The sequence below is a fragment of the Ursus americanus genome, chromosome 18 (assembly GCF_024610735.1).
Source record: "Ursus americanus isolate L20-20 chromosome 18, mUrsAme1.1.p, whole genome shotgun sequence".
NCBI classification, from domain to species: Eukaryota; Metazoa; Chordata; class Mammalia; order Carnivora; family Ursidae; genus Ursus; species Ursus americanus.
The window spans coordinates 4,670,922-4,696,486 of NC_142144.1; the positions used below are offsets into that span (position 1 = coordinate 4,670,922).

Consider the following 25,565-nt stretch of genomic DNA (forward strand, 5'->3'; position numbering starts at 1 on the left):
AGCGCAGGAGTTTGGGTCCCCATGGAGTTGGGGTACATCACGTCTCTGGTGTTGTATTTTCTCATCTGGAAACTCTCCAAACCCCATACTGCTGGAATTTTATGGTAGCTTCCTCATGTAGACATAATCGGTCATTAACTCGGTTTCTAGCCCCACTCCCCTTCTCGGGAGGATGAGGGGTGAGACAGAAAATTCTAAGTCTCCAGTTACCCTAATCATGGCTTGGTCTTTCTGGTGACCGGCCCCCATCCAGGTGCCCACCCAGAGTCGCCTCATTAGAATAGGAGCGGCCCCTAGTGCTCTTACCACTTAGGAAATTATAAGGGTTTCAGGAGCTCTATGCCAGGAACCAGGGGCAAAGATCAAACAATATATGTATATTTTTTTCTCTTATCTTACACCTACAAAGGGTGAATTTTGCTGTGTGGAAATCATACCTTAAACAAAAACAGAAAGCAGAGGCTTTTGAGGTGTTCCAAGCTCACCCAGTTTTTAAGCTTAGTTTGTCAGAGCCCCGTGGTCTACGCAGGTGCCTAGTGTGGGCTGAGGGAGGCCGGCTGGCCCCATCCTCACCCTTCCCCTGCCCCACCACTTGACACTCTGGTCACCTCTTTTTCTGATGTCAGGGCTCCCCGTGAAATGCTATTTGGGAGAGGTCAGAAGAAATGTGACTAGAGAAAATCCTTTCCCAGCTTCTGATGGTAGAAGGAGCCCTTCCCCGGAGCAGCTCAGCACCTGGGGCTTACGAGGGCTCCCACCACCCCGTAGCACCCAGGCCAGCTCCCTTGCAGGACACCAGCTGCTTTCTCTGCTCGCATCCCTCCCCGTCTCTGCTTCCGTCCAGAGGCGCACATGGTGGGGTTGCTTGTGATTTCATTCACTACCCCGTCCAGCTCAACAGCAATGACTTACTGAGCCCCTTTGCCGTGAGCCAGGCACTCTGCTGGGTGCTAGGAATGCGAGGGAAAACCAGACAGACAAGGAGGCACAAGAAGGAAGGAAGGTCACTCCAGCACGTTAACTAGAGGGCTGCACTCAAGAACAACATGAGGGGCCTCTCACGTTGGGGCAGTCCCAGCAGGCCTACGTGGGGCCAGACCTGAACTGAGACAGGCCGCTCCTGAGAAGGAACCAGTCATTTGAAAAGCCGCGGGAGCAGATTCCCGGGCAGCGGCAGCAGCGCACCAGGCTTGCGTTGAGGAGCACGTCCTAAGAGCTGTTGGAAGTCTGTGCGATCGGAGCGTGCAGCAGTCAGAGGGAATGCCGTGGGGGATGGAGGCAGAGCGGAGGGTGGGCAGGGGCCTCTGGGTCCTGGGACAGAATTTGGATTTTATTCTCAAGTCCACCGAAGGGTCGGGTGTGGAGGAGGAGGGACATGATTTTGAAAGCTGAGCCCAAATCGTTTCTACGTGAATAATAGTTGTGTCCAGGGGACGCCAGGGTAGCTTAGAGAGAAAGCACAGAACTTTGTTTTTAATTGAGGGGAAATTCACATAACACAGAATTAACACAATTCCGTGGCTTTCATGGTGTCGTGGAACATCCGCCCCATCTGGTTCTAAAACATTTTCATCACCCCAAACGGAAACCCCATCCCCATTAAAACAGCGAGCGTAGGGCTTTTGTATCAAAGCAGCATAATGGACCAGCTCTCTAATGGTGTTTAATACATCACTTCACATTGTTCCCCGACCCTCTCCGTGAAAGGCTAGGCCAAGGACAGATGCCTACAGCTAGGGGAAGAGTCTGACGCCCAGCGCCACACATTTAGGGAGCCCGTGAAAGCATTAAAATTTCACAGTGTGATCACAGTTAAATATAACATGCTATCCTGGCTTGGATCATGAAACAGAAAGAGATTAATGAGAAAATGAGCTTAGTCACTAGTAAGTAACCAGTGTTGGTTTCTTAGCTGTGCTGTAGGTCCCGGATCACGACAGGTGTCAGCAGTGGGGAAAACTGGGCGAGGGGTACATGGGAGCTGTGCGTACCATCTTTGCAACCTTTCTAGTCCAAAATTAAGTTTACCTTAAAAAGAAAATCATCATCTTGACTCTTCTAACACTCCTCTACCCAGCTGAGCTCTCTAGAAGCATAGTGGAGAAAATCGGTCCAGAGCCAGAAGGGAAGGTGTCTGTGGTCATCGGTTGACTTTAGGACGGGCAGCTACATTTGAGTCTTAGCCTTCTTCTCTAAGTGACCATACCTGAGGCATTTACTTGCTCGGTAATGCCTGAAGTCTCAGCCTTAAATGCTAATTTTGTCCATGCTGGCTGCTTCTGTCGTGTTTTTCGCCAGCAGCTGGTGGAAGAGCATTCTAAAGAGAAAGAACACTGGTCATTATCTGCGTCGTGTTTCACTTTAATAGTGAGAGACATTAAAGCAGTTCGGGTTTTTTTGCCTGGTTTATCTCGGCGTCCTCTGTGGTATTTCAGTGAGTTACCTCCTTTGGGCCCCACGAAGGCAGGCCGCGGCTTTGAGGACCCATGAGCATTGCAGACCCTAACTGGTCTTTTAACAATGATCTGATTTCCATCTGAATACCCCTTGTGGGGGAGGGGCTTGCACATGCTCACCTTTGCATAAATACATTTTTTTTAATGTTCTGTGTAGTATTAAGTATTTTTGAATGCAAGCAGAAAGTTTATTAGGAAGTCGTAGAATGTGTGAAACACGGATTTGGTGAAGCATAGACGTGGAGGGACGGTGCTGTATTTTTATTCTACCTCCCCTAAAAATAACCTGCCAGGCACTCCTTGTATTTGTTTAAGACTACGAACACACGCTGAAACAGCGTTTAAAATCTGACCTTAGTCTAGTCGGAGAGACGTGGGTGCACCGGCCAGTTCTCCCGCGCAGTCCGTGTGGCGGGTCTGAGTGGATGCATTTGTAGGGACGGGGATTTTACCTCACCTGGTGAATGGCATGTTGTCTGTGCGTGGGCAGAGCCTTTTCTGAGAACCTTCATCATCCCTGCCTTCACCTATTTTTGACTAAATGGACTTGACCGGATACTGACCTGTACTTGGTTAAAGAACCACAGTTTGGGGACAGGAGATGTGCTCTCTGATCACAACTGACCGCATGTAATGACGTCCGTTTCCTGTTCCAGGGGCAGGTAAGAGTCAGTGGATTAAGGAGTTGTCTGTTTTCCCTGCTAAAACATCGTCTTTTGCTGTCAAAGTAAGGAATATATTGGAAAATAGTGTAGTACAGAATTAAGCTTTATCCTTTATCAGTAAAGCTTTCAACTAATCATCATCACACGGAAGGGGTTTGGGATTTTGTTTAAAGAAAGTCATGCACTTGCTGAAGATGCTGGTGGGGAGGATGGAGGACACGTAGTGTGGCCTCACGAAGAGGCAGGACGGCCCGGTGCTTAGTCTTCTGCTAGTCTTAGGCCACGTTGGTGGACAGAGGACAGACCACGCGACCAAAATAAAGCTGGGACCACTTTTCTGTTGCAGACTCCGAAGGCCTGCTGCGATTTATGGGACAGTGGTTAGCATTTCCAACTCAAAATGCCAAAAGAGAAGGATTAGGTGGCAGCATTTCTAAACTCTGCTGTTTAGTCTCAGCTTTTTCTCGGAATCCTATTTGCTTCTTGTCCACCCACTTAAATTTTGGGTGTCCTGATGGATGTTACTGGTAGTGTTTCCCTCAAAGACACCGAGAGCAGTGTGGTACACGTTCCCTCCCGCTTGTCATCTGTCTGCTCACACCCGTGCGCGGAGACCGGGCAGGGGAGGCCTGGTTGTCCGCATTGTCCAAAAGGCTCAACCCGAAACAAAAGGGAAGTGCATTTTCAGATCACAGTGACACGGTCAGGGAGGATCCTTGGTCATGAGTAAGACAGGATCTCTCCAGCAGAACACAGTTCCCGTATGTGCTCACCATAGCAATCAGTGCCGGAGATGGGAGTCCTGGGCCACCGGCACTGGCCTTCCCCGTATGGTGGGAGGAACGATCTCCAGGCATTGCTCTGGTGTGAGCCCCAGGACTTCCTTTCTTTGGCGTTCATTATGTGGTCACAATTACTGCGGACTGTGTGTGTTTCCCGGCCCACAAGCAGCAGCAGTGGCGGCCGCAGAGAGAGGCCTGCTGGGAAGGTAGGACCCCTCCCAGGTCTTTCCCCTCAATGTGACAAAGCAAGGTGGTGGGAGGGGGCTGCCTCACAGAGCCCACCCGAGCTTCCACTTGCCTTTTCATTCCTGGAGAAGAATGTCAGGAGCTAAGAGAATGGAAGCGCACACCTGTCACATTCTCCTCAGGCCGTGCACGCGGGACTCCCTGGGTTAGAGACAAGCTCACGAGGTCCTGTCGCAAATCCCACCACATGAAACGAAATGTGGCCTGCCTTTTGTCTGCAGCAGGGACTGTCAGCAAGCCCTTTCCCTCTTCCTCATTAGACCCCTTACCCAGGCGCAGGGAAGCGGTGGAGGGCCGGGGACAGCTTGCTGTGGGGCCGTGGCTGCCGACAGGTTCCCGTCATTTACTGTGATGCCCCGGAGGCTCTGTGCACTTCGTCCTGGGGCGAAGAGGCTTTTTATAGCCAGCGCGTCTCCAGCAGAGCAGACTCAGAGAATGGGACTTAGAAATAGGGGGGCCATCTGAAAGGGCAGAAGCACAAAGAGCCAGGAAGGGTTTCAGGCGTGTTCGTATTTTCTGACATTTAAACTCTGCAGGGGCAGTCGCTGTTTTGATCTTTAACCTCCTCATTTCACAACACTGTGCATTTTCATCCAGGAACTTAGGGAGAGTGAGAGCGAGTCTGCAGCTGCTTACTGCGTAAGTCCTGGCGGGGAGGCTGAGGAAAGAGGTGGGGCGTGTGTGCGGCCACAGACGGGCAGGTGGAGACGGCGGACGCGGTACCAGAGGGAGCGGCACGTCCTCCGGAGCATTTTCACCCGGAGGGAAGCACAAAGTCGGCGCCCGTGCATGTGCGGCTCGGAGTCCACAGTCGTCATTCCAGAGGCATCAGAGGGAAGAGCGGCCCTCTCGGGGCTGTGCCATTATGGAACTTTGCTGTGGGCAGGTGGGTTGTCCAGCGGTGGAGAACATTCTGGGCCGGCTGCCACTGCGTCCTTGCTCCTGTATCCGCTTCCTCATACATTCCCTCACTCGTTCATACTTGGAGATAAAGACCAGCCTCGGCCTCGCACAGACTTTGTCAGGGGGTGTCTACTGAGTGGCCCCCGGGGCTTTTCCACACAAGAGACAGAGTCGTCCGTAAAAGAGTCCCTGCTCTGAAATTTGGGATCCATTGAATCCCTACCGCAAGTTGAGCGCCCGCCCAAGTAGTACGTGATAAACCTCACTCATCGCTAACCCCAGGTCGCCGGCAGAGGGAGCTGTCCCAACGAAGGCTGGTTCCAGAGGGCAGGACTGGCTCTTCTGAAGGAGGCTGTGGCGTGCGTACCTGCCGCAGCATCGCCGTCGCTGGAGAGGCTCAATAAGCAGTCATTTCCGTCTCCTCTGCAAGATCTAAAATTTCTCCCTACCAGCTCATTTATGTACTTTTCCGAAAGCCCCCCTGAAATGCCACAAAGCCCGGGAAGCACCTACAGCGGTGGCCAGAGCTCGAAGCCTTGGTGCCACACCTGCGTCCCGGCCCTCACTCGGCGGAGGCCCCCACGCCTACGAGGATTCTGCAGCCTCCGAAAAGGGGTCTCTCCCGTGTCGTAGAAGGGATCTCTGCTTTTTCCAGGTCCCGTCACTCTGACAAGTGCCCTTTTCTCTTAAATGCTGATCAGCTTTTCTCAAGGAGGAGAACTTAGCATTTTGTAGACCAGATATGGTGGCAGTTGGCGCTGTGTTTCCACGCATTCCGTGGCTGCCTCATAAGTGTGTCTTGGTTCTCCCAGACAGAGAAAACCGAGCACCACTGTGAGGGCAAGTGGGCAGACTCCAGACAAGGGACAGTGCGGGAGGAAGGCCTGCTGGAGCCCAGTGTCATCAGGCTGTCGACGCACTTCAGGGAAGCAGAGGTGGCAGACAAGCCCAGGGTCATCCCAAAAGGTGGCCTTTCCTAAGCTGACAGCTGGGCTGTATCGACCAGTTTGGATAAGCAGAAGGAAAATCGGAGTGGATGTGGTAGAGTCTGAGCTCCCGGGGCCGTGGGCCCTGGAATGATGGGGGGGGGGTCATTCCACTCCCCAGTACCGCTGGAGTGCCTTTTATCACTACCTTTTCTCTTCAGGGGTAGGCTTGAATATTCACAAGCTTCTAAACCCAGAAGAGAATGGATCATTGCTTTTTCCCCTTATGACACCCCAATACTTTCCCTCCGCAAGGCTCCCTCTGCCACCACTGAGCATGGTAATGACCGAGAGCCTTTTTCAGGTCCTCACACGTACCCGGTTTCACAGTTAGAATGGAGCAGGAAAGCCTGGGTCCATCCTGCTGGTTCATGGCTCTCTGCCATTAGAGGAGTCCCAGAGGAGTCGGTCTCTACTCTGGAGCTCATTTCTTCCTGAGGGCTTGCACGAGCCTCGGGATACCCCAGGTCAGAATCCAACGACTGCTTCTGGGAAGCCTGGCCGCCCACCATTGCCCAGTCCCCGTTCCCACAGCCCAGCAGGTCACCTTGCACTGCAAGGAGGCTTTCCAGCCCCAAGCCTGCCCCCCTCTCTTGGGCCCTGTTCCCCATTCCCCGCTGTGACCTTTCCTGGGAGAGGTAGAGGTTCTGCCGTGTGTTCAGGCCCCTGTGTGGTCTAACTTGCCTCGGTCTCCCCATCTGTAAAGTGGACATCGTACAAGCACCCACCTCACAGAAATGGGGTGAGGTTGAGTCCACAGGCCTAAAGTGTGAGGTGAACTTCCAGTCAGTGGCTCACCCGACTTCTTGCAAGTGCTTGTCGGCAGTGACCACTCTCCTCTCTTGAGGAAGCTCTCCTCCTCCCACCAGTCTCTCGCCTAGATGACCACTCCTCACATCTCCTCTTGTCTTCACTATCTCCTCTTCACAGCGGACACAGATGTGGAGACTCAGGTTCTGGAGTCAGATGGGCCTGGATGTGCGTCCAGCCCGGCCGTGTGTGGACTGGCCAGCTGGGGATGTGGACTCTCTCCGTGCTTCAGGTCCCCTGGCCACAAAAAGGGGAGATAGTAGAACCTGCCTCGTGGGGTGCGTACCGTGAGGGTTCCGTGTGAAGTGCCGGGCGCTGGGGTTGCCTACAGGAAGCACTCAGTGCGTGACAGGGGAAGGGGCATGAACTCAGAATCCGTGGCCAGGTATGCATGTGTGGCCTGCTTTACGTTAGGTGTTCTGCCACAACAGCCTCACACCCTCGCACCGAAGCAACGTCCGTCTTTCTTTTTCTCCAGGCAGAGGACCTCCTCTCTGGTCAGAAAGTGAGCCACACGGGGAATAAGGCACCTAGAATTACAACCACCCAGCAGTGCCCTGACCTGCTGATACGGAATCACAGTCCCAGGACCTGGAACGTTCCCTCGCGTCGTGAGAGGGCTCGTGGCACCTCTGGTGATCCCCAGAAGGCGCCCGAGAGCGATGTGTTCCGCCCTGACACCCTGTTTGCCCCGCCCGGCAGCGCCTGGGCAGAAGGCAGCGGGCATGGTGGTGGCAGGGCCGCCTCACGGGCAGGGCTCCCTCCCTGCTCTGCACACCGGGTTCTTTCCCCTGCAGTTGCCTTGGCTTTGGTAGGGAAGTAGGTGGGATTGTCTGGATTTTCTTGGGAGCCCAGATGTCTCTGGATGTGTTTCTCTAACTACAAGGCTGTTCCTGCAGAAAATAACATCACACCAAATGGGTACAGAACAGTTCAGGTATCTTTGGGCTTGGACTTTGCTGGCAGCCAGCAACAGAATCTGGCATTTTACCATCTGGAAAGCGTTGAACTTTTTTTGTTCATCTAAATGAAGAGCTTTAATCCCTTAATCCTGGGAAATGTCAAGGACCTTTTGTGTGCAGCTCCTCTGAGCCCCGCACAAGGGCTTTGGCAGAATGAGGCTGGTCAGGACTCTGGAGAGATCCGTTGTGGCCACCCTGGGGTTTCCCTGTTCACCGAGGCCCTTCTCCCCACCGTGCCCCGTGACCTCAGCTTTTCCCACTCCCATACCCCCTTTCACGGTGCTCCCCTAACACCACTGGCCAAAAGTAAATCAGTAGAATCCCACCTTATCTCTCATTCATTCGGGGTCACGTCGGTGAGTGGCCCCCGTGCAGAGCCACCTTTCTGAGCACTCTCCTCTCCGTGGATGCCCTGAGCTAGGCCCATGGAGGATACACGAGCCCTGCGTGGCCACATCCTTGCCGAGAGCACGGCCAGGGGTGAGACGGGGCTCCTGTCATGGTCAGGCAAGCGCCAGGCTAGAGTTTCCACAGGTGCTGCTGGGGGTGCAGGCCAAGGGGCAGAAGGGCTTCAGGGAGGAGCATCCCACGCTGAGCACAGAGCAGGCGGGAGAGCAGGTTTGGGAGGAGGAATCCTTGGAGCCGCTGGCGGTGTGGGAGCGTGTCATGCGGCTGAGGGAGACCAAGCTGGGACCCGGCTCACCCAGGCCCTCACACGCCTTTCGTGGTGTTTCCCAGTTCCCTGCAGGTGCTGGGTGTGGGAGCAGGGGCAGTGGTTGTCTTCGCTTTGCCCCTGGAGGCCGGTCTGGAACCGGCGCGCACTCAGATCCAGGCTTCGCTGTAGGGAGTCCGTGGCATCTTGGCTGCAACTTTAAAGAGATTGGAGTGAAACCCCCAAACCAAACAAAAAACTCCTTTAAGGAGTTCCTGGCATATGTCACAGGCTCTATTCAGTACTTTACAGACAAGCTGTCACCGTTCTCAGACAGAGCTTGATCTCGAAACTGGCCACTTTTCCAGCAAGAGGGAGCAGCAGGGTCCATCATCTCCTGTCCAGTTCCCACCCGGACAGCCCTGCCTCTGCTCTCACCCCCAGCAGCACTGCCTGGTGCCAGGGGATGGTTAGAAGCCCTTCAAAGCCCATGCTGATGGCCCCTTCATCGAGCAGAGAGGGAGGTATTGATCCTGTCTAAGTAATCCCTGGTCCCCCCGGACTGCGATGCTTCCTCCTCAGGCCTCCAGGCTGGTGAGCCCACGGCATACAAATCTGGGGTGCAGATTAGAGACTTGGGCCGCATAATAAAAACGAAACCGCCTGCTTCCACTCTACTGTACTTTTATCCCGGTTTGAGAAGCGCTTCCCTGCTCTGTTCCCCATTGCCCCCAGCCGCTCCCCCCAGCACTTTCAGGAATGACTTAACAGCATTCCCATTTTGAAATAATGATGGCTTCTCTTTTCATGGAATGAGTACTTCTGGGACTATTTTAAATATTCTTCATAAAGCCAGTGCTCCTCCTCGGAGCAGTGTTGCTGGCAGGGATTACGGTCTCTTTAAACATTTAACACACGAAGTTCACATCTTTGATTCCTGGACCCACACACAATGTTCTCATTCCGAGACGTTCCCAGTGCCCCTCCCCTTAAGGGTGGGTCTGTCCTTGGCAGAAACCTGAGTAGCCACCCCAAACTCTTGGGCCGATCTCCTTATGGAGCATTCGAGTGCCTCCAGTGAACGAAAGGTCATCTTTGTTCTCTGACTTGCAGCACGTGTACAACCAAGTGGCAAATGTTTGGTTTGTGCTCCAGTCTCTTTGAAGCCTGTCAAGATGGGAGGAGGCTTCTAGCACCAAGAGCCATGCTGCACGGACAGTGTCCCTGGTTCTGAGCTGGGTTCTTCTCCAAGCTCTTTGTTACTGGCCCAGACGCAGAGGATTAGGTGGGGGGATAGACGGTCACATCAGGGCAGCTGGTGGGTTCCTGGAGTGGGACAGATCGGCTGGTCCTTTTTATTAGAACAAAGGGCTTTAATGTCATTGCTGGTTGGCCTGAGGGTGGAGCTCCGCACAGATATACCCCCAGGGTGTGCAGCCAGGCCCTGCAGCAGCGTCCACTGAAAACCTAGACCCAGGGGTGCCAGTGATCCCTGCCTCATGCTCCTTTACCAGGGCCAGCGGGGAGAGTGATGCGGCCAAGGTCACCCAGATAATTAGTGATGAATCCAGGACTGTACCCTGTCTCCTGACAGCTCCACATCACCTTTCCCAGCACGCTGCCTTTGGTTATGTTAATGAAGGCCAGAGAGAATGTTCTCTTTGGAGTCTGTAGAAGCAGGTATTGGCTGGAGGGAAGCCAGAATCTGGGTCTCTACCAGGCTTCTCTTTTAAATAAGCAACTCCTAAACACTTGGGTACTTCACTTTCCCTATTAATCTTGTGGGACACACTTTTAATAGAAGCCTCAGCTCTGCTGGCTTATGAGCCTTGGGCCTCATGAGCTGTGTGCTGGCAAACGCTTGGCTCCGTGCCATCAGCCCATCGCAGTAGGAAGAGCGGCGCGTCACTGCCAGAGCCCAGGGCCGGCCCAGCACCCACTGGCCACAGCCCTCGCCCTGCCGGTAGGAAGCAGGCAGTAGCCCACAGCGGCCTGTTCATCTGTAGTCCCTAATGCTGCTGACGTCACGGTCACCTTGGGGAGCTTTCTAACCACATACATCCTGGCCCCCAGCCTAGACTCCCTTTTAAAAGCTGAGGGATGGAGCCCTCGGCACCACCTCACGTCTGCTGCTCTGCGAGCGCTCCACGCTGGCCTGGAGGCCCGCGCATAGGTAGGGGCACACCTACACCCTTGGCGAGCCCCGGAATCCCTGAGGACGGGCCCAGGGCCACCAAGTAACTCAGTACAGCTGGTCCCTGACTTACAGTGGTTCAACTTAGGATTTTTCGATCTCAGAATGGTACGAAAGCAACACACATTCAGTAGAAACAGTACTTCAGAGCTTGAGTTTGGATCTTAAGCTAGCAATGAGCGAGTGGTGTGATCCTCTCTGAATGCTGGACAGCCCTGCAGCCCTCAGTCCGCCCCGCACTCCTGAGGGCAACCGACCCCTCCACTGACGACCGCTCTGTGCTGTTCGGTACAGTATTCAGTACGTTACATAAGATACTCTACATTTTATTACAAGATAGGCTTTGTGTAGGATGATTTTGCCCAGTTGTAGGCGAGTGTGAGTGCTCAGAACCCGTGTAAGGTAGGCCAGGTGAAAACATGTATTAAATGTATTTTCAACTTAACGGTGGGTATATCGGGATGTCATCCCATCGTAAGTCGAGGAAGATTGGTACCACAGACTATCTTTTTCGAAGAGTAAGCTGCTGAGGAATGATAGCATATTGAGAGTTTTTGCCCCTCCCTGGGTCTCGCTGGCCCTTTCCGTTTGTCCTTTGCTCTTCCCCGACAGATAAAGAGCAGAGTCTTTGTGGTCACCATGAAACCCGGGCTCTGTGGGGCTGACCTTCAGCAGAAAGTAGCCTTGCCGGCCCTACCCCGTTCTCTCCACCCCGCCACTGGCCAGAGGCCACCAGTGGGAAGAAGAATTTGGACTTGACATGCCAAAATGTAACAGAGGATTCCCCTTCTCTTTAGCACCCCCCCTTTATTCTTTAGCAGCAAACTTTGGATTTCCCTTAATTAACATGTGTGCACCCTGACCGCTGCCAGCTCTTGTTTGCCTGGTGTCCCCCTTCATTCTGCATAGCAGGGAGACTCCATCCAGAGACCTTCTTGAGGGCCCACCTGTGTCAGGCCCCGTTGGGATGGCTGCCTGGTGTGTGGCAGCGGGCAAGAGGCAGAGGGAGAGCCGTGTGAGTGCAAGAGCCGAGTCCTGCCTCCCTAAGAGTCCTGGGGGCCATTCCCTTCTAGGGTGGAGGTGGCCTGGGTGCGCCGTCTCTCCGCACCCCTGCGGCCTCTGTCCGGGCTCAGGCTCCTGCTGCGCTGCTCTGGAGCTGCTTGAGTGGGCAGTCACTTAACCTCCCCGTTACCCTTCCTCTCTGGGTAACAGACGGGCTCGTCACAGCGCCCTCCCGCGGCGGTCGTGAGGATTAGGCTAGAGAAAGAGAGGAAGACCCCTCAGGGGGGTGGGTGCTGCTGTTCAAGTGCTTTCCCTGCGTTGGCACATTGAATCCTTGTCCAAGGTCATGCGGCTTGTAAGTAACAGCACTGAGGCCCGTGCGTCTGGCTCGCAAGCCCCGACTCCTCCCACGCTGTGCGGCGTGGACCACCTCGCGAGGGGCTGCGGCTCTTAATGCAGGCAGCTCTGCTCTGGCTTTGGCTAACGTAACTCGTGATCTCCCAAGTACCTTCTCACTTGGGCTGAAGACGTCGGGAGCTCCTTGCACACAATATGGTGGGGGAGCTTTGGGAGACTTGTTGGGACTGGCATCTCCGTCACCAGTGTGTTGACTGGCAGCTGTTTCAAGGGCTCTTGAAAGATTCCTTTCTCCCCCGGAGCTTAGTTCCCTGCCAATTTGGGTGCACGAAGACCTTCTCCACGGTGTGAGCTGGGACAGAATTTGGAAGACCTGGTTGGTAGAGGGGGAGGAGGAAGCTGCAGGTGAGACTGATGAAGCCCCTCGGATCTGTGATGGGCCATGGGAGTGTCACCCTACTCAGAGGAACTCACCAGCGGCATGGCCATGAGCTAGAGGGGGGAGTGCACCCCAGACTGAACCAGAGCCTCTGCAACGTTCCTTGCCTGGAGGTGAAAAGAGACAGCTCTCGGCAAAGCCCCTGTGTGACTGTCTGCTCACTGCTTTTGGGGTGTTTTTTGTTTTTAAGTAAGCTCTGCCCCCAACGTGGGGCTCAAACTCAGGACCCCAAGATCAAGAGTTGCATGCTCTACCAACTGAGTCTGCCTGGCCCCCTCCCCACTGCTTTCTGAGTGGCCCTGTCCCCTCTGTGCACAAACTTCTCCCGGCCCTCCCTCGCTGCTTACCTGGTGTCACTTCCCCTCTGCTCTTCTTTGCAGAGTCCCCTGTCTCCTTGGTCTATTGTTACTTTCTCTGCTCCTCCCTCCCTTGCCACAGGCTCAGAGTCTGCTTTGATCTGTTCTCAGGCGCTTTCCTAACCTGCACTCACTGGAGGGATGAATGGCCTCCCCTCCCGGGAAGCATTAGTGCCCTTCTCAGCTGCAGGGTGGCTTTGATCTCCCAGTGGAATCTTAGGAGCTGTACCTTACAGTGGGGCCATTATGATGGGGCCCGAGCCTCGGCTGGGCTGGCACAGAGTAGATTTAAATTAAATTAGTTAATAGCAAAAATGTTTTTGTTGCCCCAGGCCTGTTTTTTTTTTTTTTCAACATCTTGGATGCTGAGCAAAAACCAAAACAAAACAAAAAAACGACTTTGTTATTGAAAAGTGTCAAACAGGAAAACAGTGAAGGTGGAGTGCTTTGCCAGAAAGGAAGATCATCGTAGGTGAATTTTTCCCACACTCTGTAGCCATGCCTAAGCCTGGTGCTTTGGAGTTTGGCCACAGGAACCCCAAAACCAGTAGTGGAGGAGTTTGTGAGGAAGGGAGAGAAAATGTAACCAATCTGTCAGCTTGGCTTCCTTCTATTAAGATGTCATTAGTGATGGGAAAGTGGGGAAATTAAATGATCATAGCAGCACGAGAAAAAACTGCCACCGTTTGGCAATTTAAGGGAGTAGTTTATGCTGGACCTTGTGAAAAAGTGGCCAAATTTGACCGGATTGCCAACGTACTAATAGAGAAACTAATTAGGTGCCCTCTCCAGAGCCAGAGGCCAAAACAGCACTGTGGTGGATTTGGAGCAGGACCCGAAGGCCATTTTCCGGTTTGTTCAGTTGTCCTGTTCTCGAGTGGCCAGCTGTCCGGCAGCCCCATTTGCACATCTCCTGACCTGGGCTTCTTGTCAGGCCTCTGGCGCGCCCAGGACTTCACTGGGCTGGGACACGCAGCCGGCAATGCCCGGGCCTCTGGGGCCTGTGCCTTTTTCAGAACCCGTGTTGCGGGCTGGGGGTTCCTATTGGGAGGGGTGGTCTAGGAGTGGGCCTTGCAGTCTCTGGCCTCAAACACCCACTGCCCCTCCCCAGCTGTGTGACCTAGCCACCTTCCCAACCTCTGGAAGTCTCCATCTCAGTTAACTTTCAGTTTGCCGCTGAATTGTATATGTTGGTCATATAAAATGTTTCCTAAAAATTCTACAAAGAAAAGCAAAGAAAACATGCAGCCAAACAAAGCAGTCCAGCCTGGGCGGTGGCCTCTGGGCAGCCAGTGTGACTGGGGAATCCGGCCCCAGGACACGGGCTCAGGCTACTGAAGTGAACGGATCTAGGCTCGTCCCAGGGGACTCCTAGGACTAGAGATAAGCTCTCCACGTCTGGGGAAAGGAGCACACCCATAACTAGGGGACAGCGGGCCACCGGCAAGCAGCTAGCCTGGCTTCCCCGCTATGACAGCACTGACGTGGGGGGCAGGGCTTGTTAGAAGCACTGTAAAATAAATAGCAGGGGCTGGTGAAAGAATTCTCCAGAAACTCTTTCTTTCATAAATTTCCCACAAAATGGCACTTGCATGGGTGGTTTTATTTAGCAATGGGTCTGGGTGGGGAGGAAGCGGCCTCCAAGCTCAGGGGCCGCGGGGCTCAGTTTGCTTTGCTGTGTTTTATAGCCATAATTTCACCCCACCGATCACCACCCACCATCTTGCCAAGTTATCATTACTACTGTTTAAAAAAAAAAAAAAAAGCATTGCTCATTTTAGAAAGCTGTCTGTCAGAAATGCTTAAAATAAAAACAGTCTGCACTTCAAAGGATAAGTACCACTTATCTTGAAAGTCACTTGGGTAACAATTTCTCAGCAATGTTGGATATGCGACCTATAGCTGTGTTTTCAAGAAAGCCAGTACACATGTTCCTGGTATGTGGCCTTTGGTGAGTGGGCATTTTTAAGTTTATTTCTTGATTTGACAAATACATATTGAGCACCTGCTAGATGCCAGGTGATGTTCTCGGCCTTGGGGATGTAGCATGAATGAGATGGGCATGATTCCTGTCCCCACAGAGCTACTCGTCTTATGGATTCACCAGCCACCAGGCAGGCCACAGAAGTCCAGCAGGGAAGGAGTGCACTCCAGAAGCGGGAGGAGCAGAAGGAGGGGAGACAGGCTGGTGCTTCCCATGCATGGCCATTTATTTAGGGAAAGTGAGGCTCGGGTTCTATAAGCTAGGGAGCCTGTGTCCTCACTCTTCGGGGTATGACCTCTCTGATCTGGGGTGTGGACACAGCTCGACTGACTTCTGGGTCATTTGCAACTCACCGTGTGGAGCCCGAGCAGCCCCTCCAGGTTCCTTCCACCTGATTGCTTTGCCCCCCAATGCTTAGGTCCATTGCCGCATCACATGGTGTCCGGGGACAGCTAGAAGCTGGGGACGTCTGTATCAGGTAGACCCGTGTTTACTCCGGCCCAGAGTTGAACATTTTACCTGGGTGTGTGTTTCGTTTTGTTTTTTAACTACAACATTTATAATGACAAGAATCCCCGTGAAGACAGCCAGCTAAACCATGAGTTTGAGCACAACTGTCAGATTAGGTATCATCTGTTAATTTGCTGATTGATGGCAGGCATTAGCAATTTGTGGTGTCAGATTTCAGAACTACAAGGGATCTTATATTACTCCTTTGTTTTTCAGAAGGGACATTGAGACCCAGAGAGATTAAGTAGTTGGGGGCTTAAGCCCAGTGCGCGTTCTGTCTGGTCACCGGTTGCCTCTAGTAGGCCTAAAGTGGTCTTGCCCTCGGCTCTGCTGGTAACGCCTCTCCTTGGAGTTTGGGGACAGTGGGTGTGGCCCACCAGGATGCTGAAGATAGGCCTCAACTTTCAGAGAGAAGACCACACTTTGAGTGGCAAGGCTCCTCAAAAGGGTAATAGGAACTGTGAGACCCAAGGGAAAGATCATCAGAAATTATCAGATTCTGGGTGTCAGAATCATAAAATCTCTATGACTGCAAACTGCGACAGAGTGAGAATTACAGGAAGCAGAAAGACCAGTTCCCCTGCCAGGGACAGTGTTCCAATGTGACAATGAAGTCCAGCGTGGACAGGTGCAAACTTCTTTGCATCCATGCAGTGTTACCCTGTGGAGGCTTGGCTAAGAAACCTCTGTGGTCTGCCCGTCTTTCCCTCTCTGCTGGCCTCGGGCCATGTCCCTCCTCCCAGGTGCTGCCCCCGGCCTGCGTTTCCAGTTGCTGGAACTCACTCCTCCTAACTCCAGGCCTGAATACTTGGCGTCCTCTCTGCGCACAACACTCCTCCTCCCCTGACCCTGCCCCCAACCTTGCTAATTTTCATACTTGAGATTTTATTTTAGATGCCCTTTCCTCCCAGAGACGTTCAGAAGCAGATTGGCTTATCAGAGAAGGAGATGCATTGGTTTTGTTTTCTCTGTGCTGGTTTGGAGTGGCCTCTAACTCCAGTCGTTGTCCTTGGTTCCAGGTGACAGACCACGCCACCACTGCCCTGCTCCACTATCAGCTGCCCCAGATGCCCGACGTCGTGGTCAGGTCCTTCATGGTAAGTGGCCTTAGGAGCCAAGTCTGCTTTGGAAAGCTTGGCCCCTCCAGGTAAGAGCAGGCAGCTCAGAAGGTCGCTGCTGCAGTTTGGGACCGTGGGGGCCCCCCAGCAGGAGATGGGCCAGCACACAGCTGATGCTTTCTTTCAACCGGGAAGGGATTTATGAGAAACCGTTTCCCACTTCATTAACTGGTGTTTTCTGTCATGCTGAACAAATGGTAGTTGCAGAAGTGATCTCCCAACAGTTTCCCACATTGATTTAGTCAATAGATATTTATTGAGCTCCTAATCTATGCCAGGCCCTGTGCTTGGCGCTGGGCAGGTAGCAATGACTAAGACAAATCTTGCAGTGCCCCCCAAGATACGTATGTTTTCAGAGTTGGAGCTCAGGATGGGGAGTGACCCCAAAACAGCCAGCCAGCCATTGCACTGGCGTGTTGGAGTCAGCCCCTGCCAGCTCTTGTGAAATGTTGGGAATTTTGCATCCTGGTTATTCAAATAGCTTGAAATTGAATCAGCATGTTTGCGCCACAGAAATCAGCAAGCGCTGCAAGTCAGGACCCGCCGCCACCCCAGGGGCTGGTTCCTCGGCACACCTCTGCCCAAATCTGTCACGTGACCAGCATTTGGCCTGCGCAGGGCCACCGGCCAGCTCGGCTGGATCCTGCCTGGCAGAACTGGCAGCTGTGGGTTTCAGCATCGTGTGGCCATGGTTCACGCTCTCCCCTCGGTCGGCTCCATCTTGCACGGCGACTAAAACTCCCCTTCCAGTTCACGCTAGGAAGGCTGCCAGTTAGAGACCTACTCGGAAGACCTACCTGTTAGCAAGCCCAAATCAGCGTTGACAGCCAGGTGGAGTAGCGCTTATCCGCTTCACCCCATCACGGTTGGCCTCAGCAAGTGAGCTTCTTCGAGAACCTGCAGTTCATTTCTTGGAAGACACAAACCCGACTTATTGATCGGCTTCGTGGTCCTGGGAGGGCGAGCGAGCGAGCGAACCCGGGCACTCGGCAGAGCCGCACGTGAGGGGCTCTTTCGTGTGTCAAGAGGACGAGTCAGCTGACAGTCTTCGGCAAGCTGTTCGTTTTTGGGCAGATACAGAGTCTTGCTTTTTAACCTAACATGTTGTCGTGCCCAGTTTCCCTTTGGTAACCGACTCTGGGATTTGGGGAGGATTTGAATTTGATCAGCACTGAAGGATAAATAGTTTAGCTGAATGGTCCATCGACTTCCTCACGTTTATTGCCAAAACCTCAAACACCTGGCCTTTGGAAGGGGGATGGTATCGATGGGCCAGTCTGCCACCACAAAGGCAGCTGTGATGGAGATGGAAGGATTTGTATCAATAAACTCGACCTACCTCTTCAAAGAACAATTTTCTTTTATCGACGTAATTCAGGAGGACATTAAATGATGAGATTCATGTGCCCCTGTCACAGAACTTGCTTAACTTGCTTGCCTGTTGTTGTGGGGTTTGGGTTGGGATTTTTTGTTGTTGTTGTTTTTGGTCGCGAATCTCCTTGAGTTTGAGAATTGAGTTATGGGAGTCTCATCCTTATGTATGATGCCCGAGAGAACTCTGCACTCTGAACCACTCAAGTGTGTATTTGCCACTTATTATGTTATTTGGAGGCACCAGGTTGTCCCCGCCCTCCTCCAGGTGCGTTGGGCCACGTTGTGACAGTGAGTGATGACCTCTGAAATCAAATTAGAAAGAAGGCATGTTGACCTCAGTGAGAGTTCGAGCTTTGTCATCGATGCGAAGTCTTCCTCCGCACGGGTCCGTGCCCGCTCCTCGGTAGGGAACAAGGCGAGGATCGATGCGCCTATTCAGGAGATGTGGGACATAGGAGTGAAACGTGGTTCTGTGCGGCCCCGAGCCCCAGGCTGTGCGCTGGTACGCGGCCACTCCTCCGGGAGCACTTCCTGCCCCGGAAAGCAGGACTTTCTGTTTTAAAAACTCCCTCAGTTGGGGGGTTGGGGGACTGGGGGAGTGACAGAATTGAAAATCAGCAGCATTGTGACCTTGTGGATTCTGCATGCAGTGCTCTGTGAAATCGCAGGCCATCTTTTGGGCCCCGGCCAACTTGAGTTCTCTGGCCTCGAGATCATTAGGCTTGACAGGAAGGATGACATTGGAAGCACCTGGGTCCCATTCCTTTTGTTTCTCTCCTCACTTCTCTTTTTAGACCTGGTTAAGAAGTTACATAAAGCTGTTCCAGGCCCCGTGCCAGCGCTGCGGGAAGTTTCTACAAGATGGCCTTCCCCCGACGTGGAGGGATTTCCGAACGCTCGAAGCCTTCCACGACACCTGCCGGCAGTGACCCACCCCAGGCCCAGCCCGGCCTGTGGGCCCCGCCCAGCACTTTCCCAGACAAGCCCTCAGTCGGGTGGATAGCTCAGACCTGTCCTCAGCACCCAGACACGATACCGCCACTCTGCCCCGTTCATAAAGCACGTGTCGTCCCTAACTGCAGAGCGGACTCCATCTCACGGTGATGGCACTGACTGTACACTGTAACTGGCTTATGGAAGGCAGAGAAGACCTTCGAACTCAGAATAAGAAAGTTATGCAGCACGCATGCTCTTCCTTGTATGGTAGCAACGCTGGCGAAGTCATCCTCCTGGGTCTGGGTTCTAAGTCATTTTCACGAGCCATTATCATTTGAATGAGCCCATGTTCATACATATTGTCATGCTGGGTGTTTTGTTTTGTTTTGTAACTTATTTTTTTCTTTTATAAGCAGTAAAGTTTTTGTACCCCGGACACGGCTTTGTCTCCTGTTTCTTAAAGCACCTTCCACACTCAGTTGAGTGAACGTGTGAGTGGATCTGGGCCTTTTGAAGAGAAATCCACTTAGTAATGTCTGTGTTTAAAAATCGTTCTTTCTGAGGACACATTTCCTTGCTTCTTGCTTTTAGGAGAGAGGACAGTGTTGGCAAATACTCCATTTCAAAGACGTCTTTGCAGTTTGAAAAATGGATTGTTCTTTTTGAGGAAAAAAGCACACCGATGTTTCTTTCTGCTAAAGCAGTAACACGCATACGTACCAAAGGGAAAGGAATCTGCCCGTGTTACCAGCTAGAACACGTGTAAGCAGGCATGAGAGGGACGCCTGGCTTGTTTGCCCCATGTTTTGTCCTAAGTATTACCGTGGACAGATGCCAGCCCAGTCTGCTGAGTTCACGCAGAGCCTTGACCCCAACACTGAAAGCTGTAACCTGTTTATATGAAGAAGCGTTGACCTGGTGAAGGTCTTGAAGGAAGGGAGAGTTTCCTAGAGCTTTCCTGGCCCAGCCGATGCTTCAGATGTTCTCTCTGCAGTGAAGATGCCAGAGAGGCACTGCCTTCTTGAGATGTCCAAAAGAATGGGTGGTTCCTACCTGGGTTCTGGCACCACTCGGACCCTCCCCACCTACCCCCACCAGGCTTAAAGGAACTGAGGACAAAGGGGATTTAGTGAGGGGGAAAAGGATAGGACCATTATGCTCAAGGTGTGGTCCAGCAGCCACAGCATCATGGGGGCTAATTAAAAACACGGAGCCTCAGGCCCTGCCCCAGACCAAACGAAGAAGATGCTCCGGGGGTGGGGTCCAGGATTCTGATTGTTAAAAGCCCCCCCCCCCGCTATGGACCCCAGTCTGAGAACCCCCGTTCCAAGAGATGGGCATGCTTCCCGTGCCCAATCTGGGGAGGTGTGATGAGAGGCAGCAAGAACATTTCCCTACAACCAGTGATTGCAGACTAAATACCATGGTCGTCACATTCAAGCTATTACCCTCATGAGAGGCACCATGAACCACTACGAAAAACATGCTGCCAGTTAAACCACGGCACAGGCCTTCGTGAGACTCCTGTGTGACACAGGAGTCGGTCCCACTGGCCTTTCATTGCTCTGAAACATCTTTCCTCTATTCCAAGGGGGCTGGCAACTTCTCCTGCCTGGAGTCTCCTTGTCGAGCGGGGGACAGACGGTCCCTGGGAACAGACCAGAACACGGCTTTACTGGCTTGTGGGTCTCTTCCCTTCTTTAGTCTCATAAGACACTTGTTTGTTGCTTTGTGAGAATATCCAGAATTGAGGACCTAGGGTCTATAGCAACATCTTGTCCTGTTGCTGCCCATCTTTTCTAAGACATTTAAATGGCATGTAGACTGACCCCCGCGGGACCCCAGTGTGCATTGTTGTGTGCAGTGAGGACAGTAGGACCAGCTATGAGCAGGTCGGAGCACGTGGATGTGACAAGTACGTCATGACTGCCAGCCGGCTGATAGTACCCGTCAGAGATGTTGAAATGGGGTGGGGGGGGGGCACTGATGAAACGGTAAATCACCTTGTGAGAAGGCTACGTGGATTTTTAACTCTGAATCCTCCTGATTGCACCAGATCAGAGAAGGTCCGAGTTGGTACCGGGGGGTCTAACGCCTGCCAGCCTCCGTGTTCAGGAGAGAAAGCGAGCCGGCCTTGAGTTCAGAGCCTCAGGCTGGCAGGAGTTTCTACTTAATGACATTGTTTTCTCTGTGTCACGTTTAGTGATACTTTCCATTCGTGACAAATGATATTTATTTCCCATTTACAGGAAGGTATACAGTTTCCATTTTAAACAAATGTATTTAGGCAGAAAAGTGGGACCGTTAGAGAAAAATTTAAATTAATGCTAGCACAGGTGGAGTGTGGCTATAGCAGCGGGGGGGAGGGGGGGAGCAGGCACGGCCAGGGCCTGAATTCTGGCCCCCTGCTCCCAGCAGGGGGGGGCCCAGACAAGTCACTGTTCCTTGGTATAACCCTGTTCCCACTTCTGTAAGATGAAGGCTGATAGTGACGGTGAGAGAGGGAAGCTGGGGGTGGGGTTTCATGGATGAGACAGGATCGGCCATGAGTTGATCGTTCACTGGAGCCGGGCATTGCGTGTGTGGGTGATGCTTGATTTTTGTCTATATTTTATGTATTTTTTTTAATCTTTCCCTAATTAAAAGTGGGAGGGAAAATACAAGGGTTGGGGCAATCAACCATTAAGGCCTTCCCGTCTCTGGCACTCGTATCTTTAGTCTTGAGAGGGGAGAGCTAAAAAGAAATGTACTGAGGTCTAGAAAGGTGAGGAGGGCTGGAAGGGTGTATGCTTGGTGCTTCGAGAGATGGACACGAGGGGTGCCTGGGTGGATCAGTCGGTTAAGCGTCTGCCTTCATCTCAGGTCATGATCCCTGGGTCCTGGGATCGAGCCCCGAGTCAGGCTCTCTGCTCAGCAGGGAGCCTGCTTCTCCTGCCTGCTGTTTCGCCTGCCTGTGCTCGCACATGCTCTCTCTCTGACAAATAGGTGAATAAACTCTTAAAAAAAGAGAGAGACGGACACGAGGAGACTGGCTTTGTGTCAACCATCAAAATCCAGAGAACGTATTGACCCAAAGTCAGCAAAAGTAGAGACCGGAGGTAGATCGGGACCAGTGCCAGGGTGGCAGATCGTGTGGGGAGCTGGGAGGCCTGCTGCCGCTGGGAGCGAGGCATCAGGTCCCAGAACGGTCCTTTGGTGCCTCTCACGGAAAGGAACATGGCCATCACTGGGTATGCCACCCAGATACTACTTAGGCTGTCCACCGTGACCTCTAGACCAGACCTACGAGGTAGAGTACGTGACTTAATCATTGCACGACAGCTCAGCGTCTGCTCTGTGCCAGGTGCTCCATCCCAAGTGGGTACGTGGTGTTTCCCCTCGTCATATAGACCAGTAGAGGGTCTCACACAGCAGTACACCCAGGGGGCTATCTGACCACATCACCGGGTCCTGTGGCCACTGAGCGGCAGAGCTCCTCCACAGAGGCAAAGGGACCAGTCCCTGCTCTGCGGGGGTGTGTTATCTGGCAAGTGCTCTTGCCCGAGCTTGGACATCTCTGTCCGGCAGGTGCTTTCCTGCCGTGATAAGCAGTGACGCGTTTACCTGTACTTGGTGCCGGCCAGCCTACTGCTGATGAGCGGGGCAGCCGTGAGGAACAGAGTGGAATGAGGACGTCTATGCAGGGTTGTCCAGATTTTTTTCCTGAACTAAATTGGGAATTGGCCTTTTGGTATCGAGTGATATTTTTCTACTTCACACCACTGACGGAGAGCTGCAGGCACGAAACGATGAACTTTCAGTGTTAATGTGCAAACTTGCCATTGCGTTCAGACTGTCAGAGTGCGGGCCTGATGCTAAATCGAGAGCCTCGTAAGGTCACCCTAGTTGGGAGGAGAAGGGACATCACCACCTCACCACCAGGACTCTCACAAGATCCGGAACCTTGGCCAACTTGACGGGAGGCATCGTGGGGCCATCAGGTCTGTGGGAGAGAGGACAGCGTAGGACGACTCACCTTGCTTGTCTGCGCCTCCCAGCTCCTCCGTTTTTGCTGGCAGGATCTCTGGTGAGGATGATCTCGGCGAACTTTAATTGTCCTGCTTTTGACAGGAAAGGGTGGGCCGATTCCATCGCACCTGCTCAGAGCTCATTCGAGCCTGCACGAGAACGCGCCCGGGAGATGAGCCCGCGCAGAGTGCTGTGGACCAGCCTGCCTGCCGTCAGTCCTTCCAGTCCGTCTGCGTCTGCTCGGGGAATAATTAGGCTTCGCTTTCTAGGACAGGCAGGTTTCTTTCCTCCGTTTCTGCCATCCTTCCCCCGCTCTCATCCCCACCCCAGCTCCTTCAGTTAGTGGCAAGGAACCTCAAAAATCACTTTCAAGTTGAATTTCAAATTGCAGGTTGGCTGCTCCCTGTCATTAGTGCTTGAAGAGATAAACCTTAAAGTTCACGAGCACATCCAGGGAAAGCACCATCTCGGCAGCTTTACGATGATTAGTTACTCAAGAGCAGCTCCAGCCTGTCTCTGTGCTAATTGAGTTTGAAATTTCCCCTGGAGATTGGCTATCCTCTGGGACCACATGAGCTCAGGACAGGCGGGTCCTGCCGGCAGCAGGCTTCATCGGCATCATGCCTGCCCAAGCCCAACAGAGGCAAAACAGTCACATGTCCCTCGACTGGAGGGAGGGGGGGTGACAATGAGAGAGGCGAGGAGGACAGCCGCCGTGAGCTTGGGAGCCGACCTGGGACGCCAGCAAGCCTTGTCAGCCCCGGCGCCGTGGGGCGACTTGTTACTTAACTGTGCGGCTCCATTTCTCCAATTCTCGTCAGCTTGCTTTCTTAATTACTAGAGGAGTACGTGTGTTCTGTTTGTAGAAAATTAGATAATGTGGATGAGCAAAGGAAAAAATAGCCATCATTCCCACTAGCAAGAGATAATTGCCAGAGAACTTCACCATCTTATCTTCCCAGACCCTCCTATGGCTATGTTTGTGCGTGTCCAATTTTTGCCAAAAATACGAGCGTACTGTATACTGTTTGAAACCAACTTTTTCCCATTTAGCAAAGGCTAAGTTGTGATAGCACAGAGGCCCCAAAATACAGTGGCTTAAAGAATGCAGACACTTCTCTCAGTGCAGAGCTCCAGAGGGGCTGGTTCGGATCTGACAGCTGCTCTGCCATGCAGAGGTGGTGAGGACCTTGTTCCTGCTACGCCGCCTGACCGAGGACATGGTCCGCGTCGGGGAGGCTGGGCCACAGGCACCTTCCAAATTTACTAAAAGGGAAGGACACGCGAGAACACGTGCTCAGTGTTTTAAGACCCAGCACCAGCGCATGTCCGCTCCACTTGAACTTCATTAGCAAGAACGTAGTCACGCGGCTGACCTTGCTGCCGGGGCCACTGGGAAATGCATTCTCTAAGTGTGGGGCGGCTGCGGGTCCAGCGGGAACTCTGACAGAGAAGACAGCCTGTTCTGACGGACGGCCTGCAGCCTCTGCAAACTGTCCCGAACCTCCCCCGCCTCAGGAGTGGGCAGCGGTGACCCGTCCTAGGGGCTTGGTGTCTTTGCTTTGTCCTTCGGTTCGTGTTACCGTCTCCTTCCAGTTTGGCGACCATAGTGTAGACAGCGAATGTCCTACTGGGCTTCTTTTCTTAAGCGTTTCATGTTGCAGTAATTGTACATTCCCAGGAGATTGCAAAGACCTGTATAGGGAGGGGGCGCCTGGGTGGCACAGCGGTTAAGCGTCTGCCTTCGGCTCAGGGCGTGATCCCGGCGTTATGGGATCGAGCCCCACATCAGGCTCCTCCGCTATGAGCCTGCTTCTTCCTCTCCCACTCCCCCTGCTTGTGTTCCCTCTCTCGCTGGCTGTCTCTATTTCTGTCGAATAAATAAATAAAATCTTAAAAAAAAAAAAAAAAAAGACCTGTATAGGGAGGTCCTGCCCTTTGCCAGCCACCCCCCCCAGTCAAGATAGCTAACTGTACCCTCCCCACGAGACCCCGTCATTCTACCCCCTATCACCCACATATACCTCCTCCCCCCATCTGCTCCCCGTCTCTGTGACTGTCTTTCTCACTAACATTATCTCCCTGGAATCACGTACTGCGTATCCTCGGGAGGTTGGCTTTTCTCACTGCACAGTTTCCAAGTTGTCGTGTGTGTCAGCAAACCATCCTCTTAGCTGCTGAGTAGTATTCCATGCTGTGTATCGCCACCCTTGAGCCGTTTATCCGCAGGAGGACGTTTGGTCGTTTCCAGCTCGCGGGTCTCCGGAATGAAGCTGCCGTGAGCACCTACGTGCACATTCCTGCATAAAAGTCGGTTTCCGTTGTCGTGGGTGCCCAGGAGGACAGTGCTGGGCTGTACAGGAAGTCTGTTTTTAGTTTTAAAGGAGCTGCCAAGCTGTTTTCCAGAGTGGCCATGTCCCTTTACTTTCCTGCCAGCAGTCTGCACGGCACCCAGTCTCTCCACGTCTTCACCAGCACTTGGTGGTGTCACTGCTTCTGATTTGAGCCATTTGTAAGGTGTGAGGCGCTATCTCAGGTGGCCTGTGTCTGTTTTTCCCTAACAGCCGATGCTGTTGAACATCTCTTGTGCTTGGGTAAAAGGCCTGTGCGTGTCCTTCGCCCATTGTCCATTTGGATGTTCTTGCCATGTTGCGTGTTGAGAGTTCGTAGTCTAGGCACAGATCCCTTGTCAGTCATGTGATGGGCCCTGTGGTCTCCTGGTCTGTCGCTGCCGTTTCGTCCTCTTGCGGGGGTCTCTCACAGAATGTGTGCAGCTTTTATGAGGTCCAGTTGCCTCCCGGGTCAAGTCCAACCTGTTGGGTTTC

General features: G+C 53.0%; 1 protein-coding gene across 4 annotated transcripts in view; it reads left to right on the forward strand.

Annotated features, from left to right (window-relative positions):
• The window catches only part of MED27 (mediator complex subunit 27), a 228,265-nt gene that overhangs the window by 177,783 nt on the left and 24,917 nt on the right, over window positions 1-25,565 (forward strand). For 2 of the 4 annotated variants that reach the window (XM_045771168.2, XM_045771169.2), the window contains exon 7: window positions 16,324-16,401. In XM_045771168.2, coding sequence (XP_045627124.1) covers window positions 16,324-16,401 — 78 coding nt within the window. The other 2 variants (XM_045771167.2, XM_045771166.2) reach the window with 2 other exon arrangements.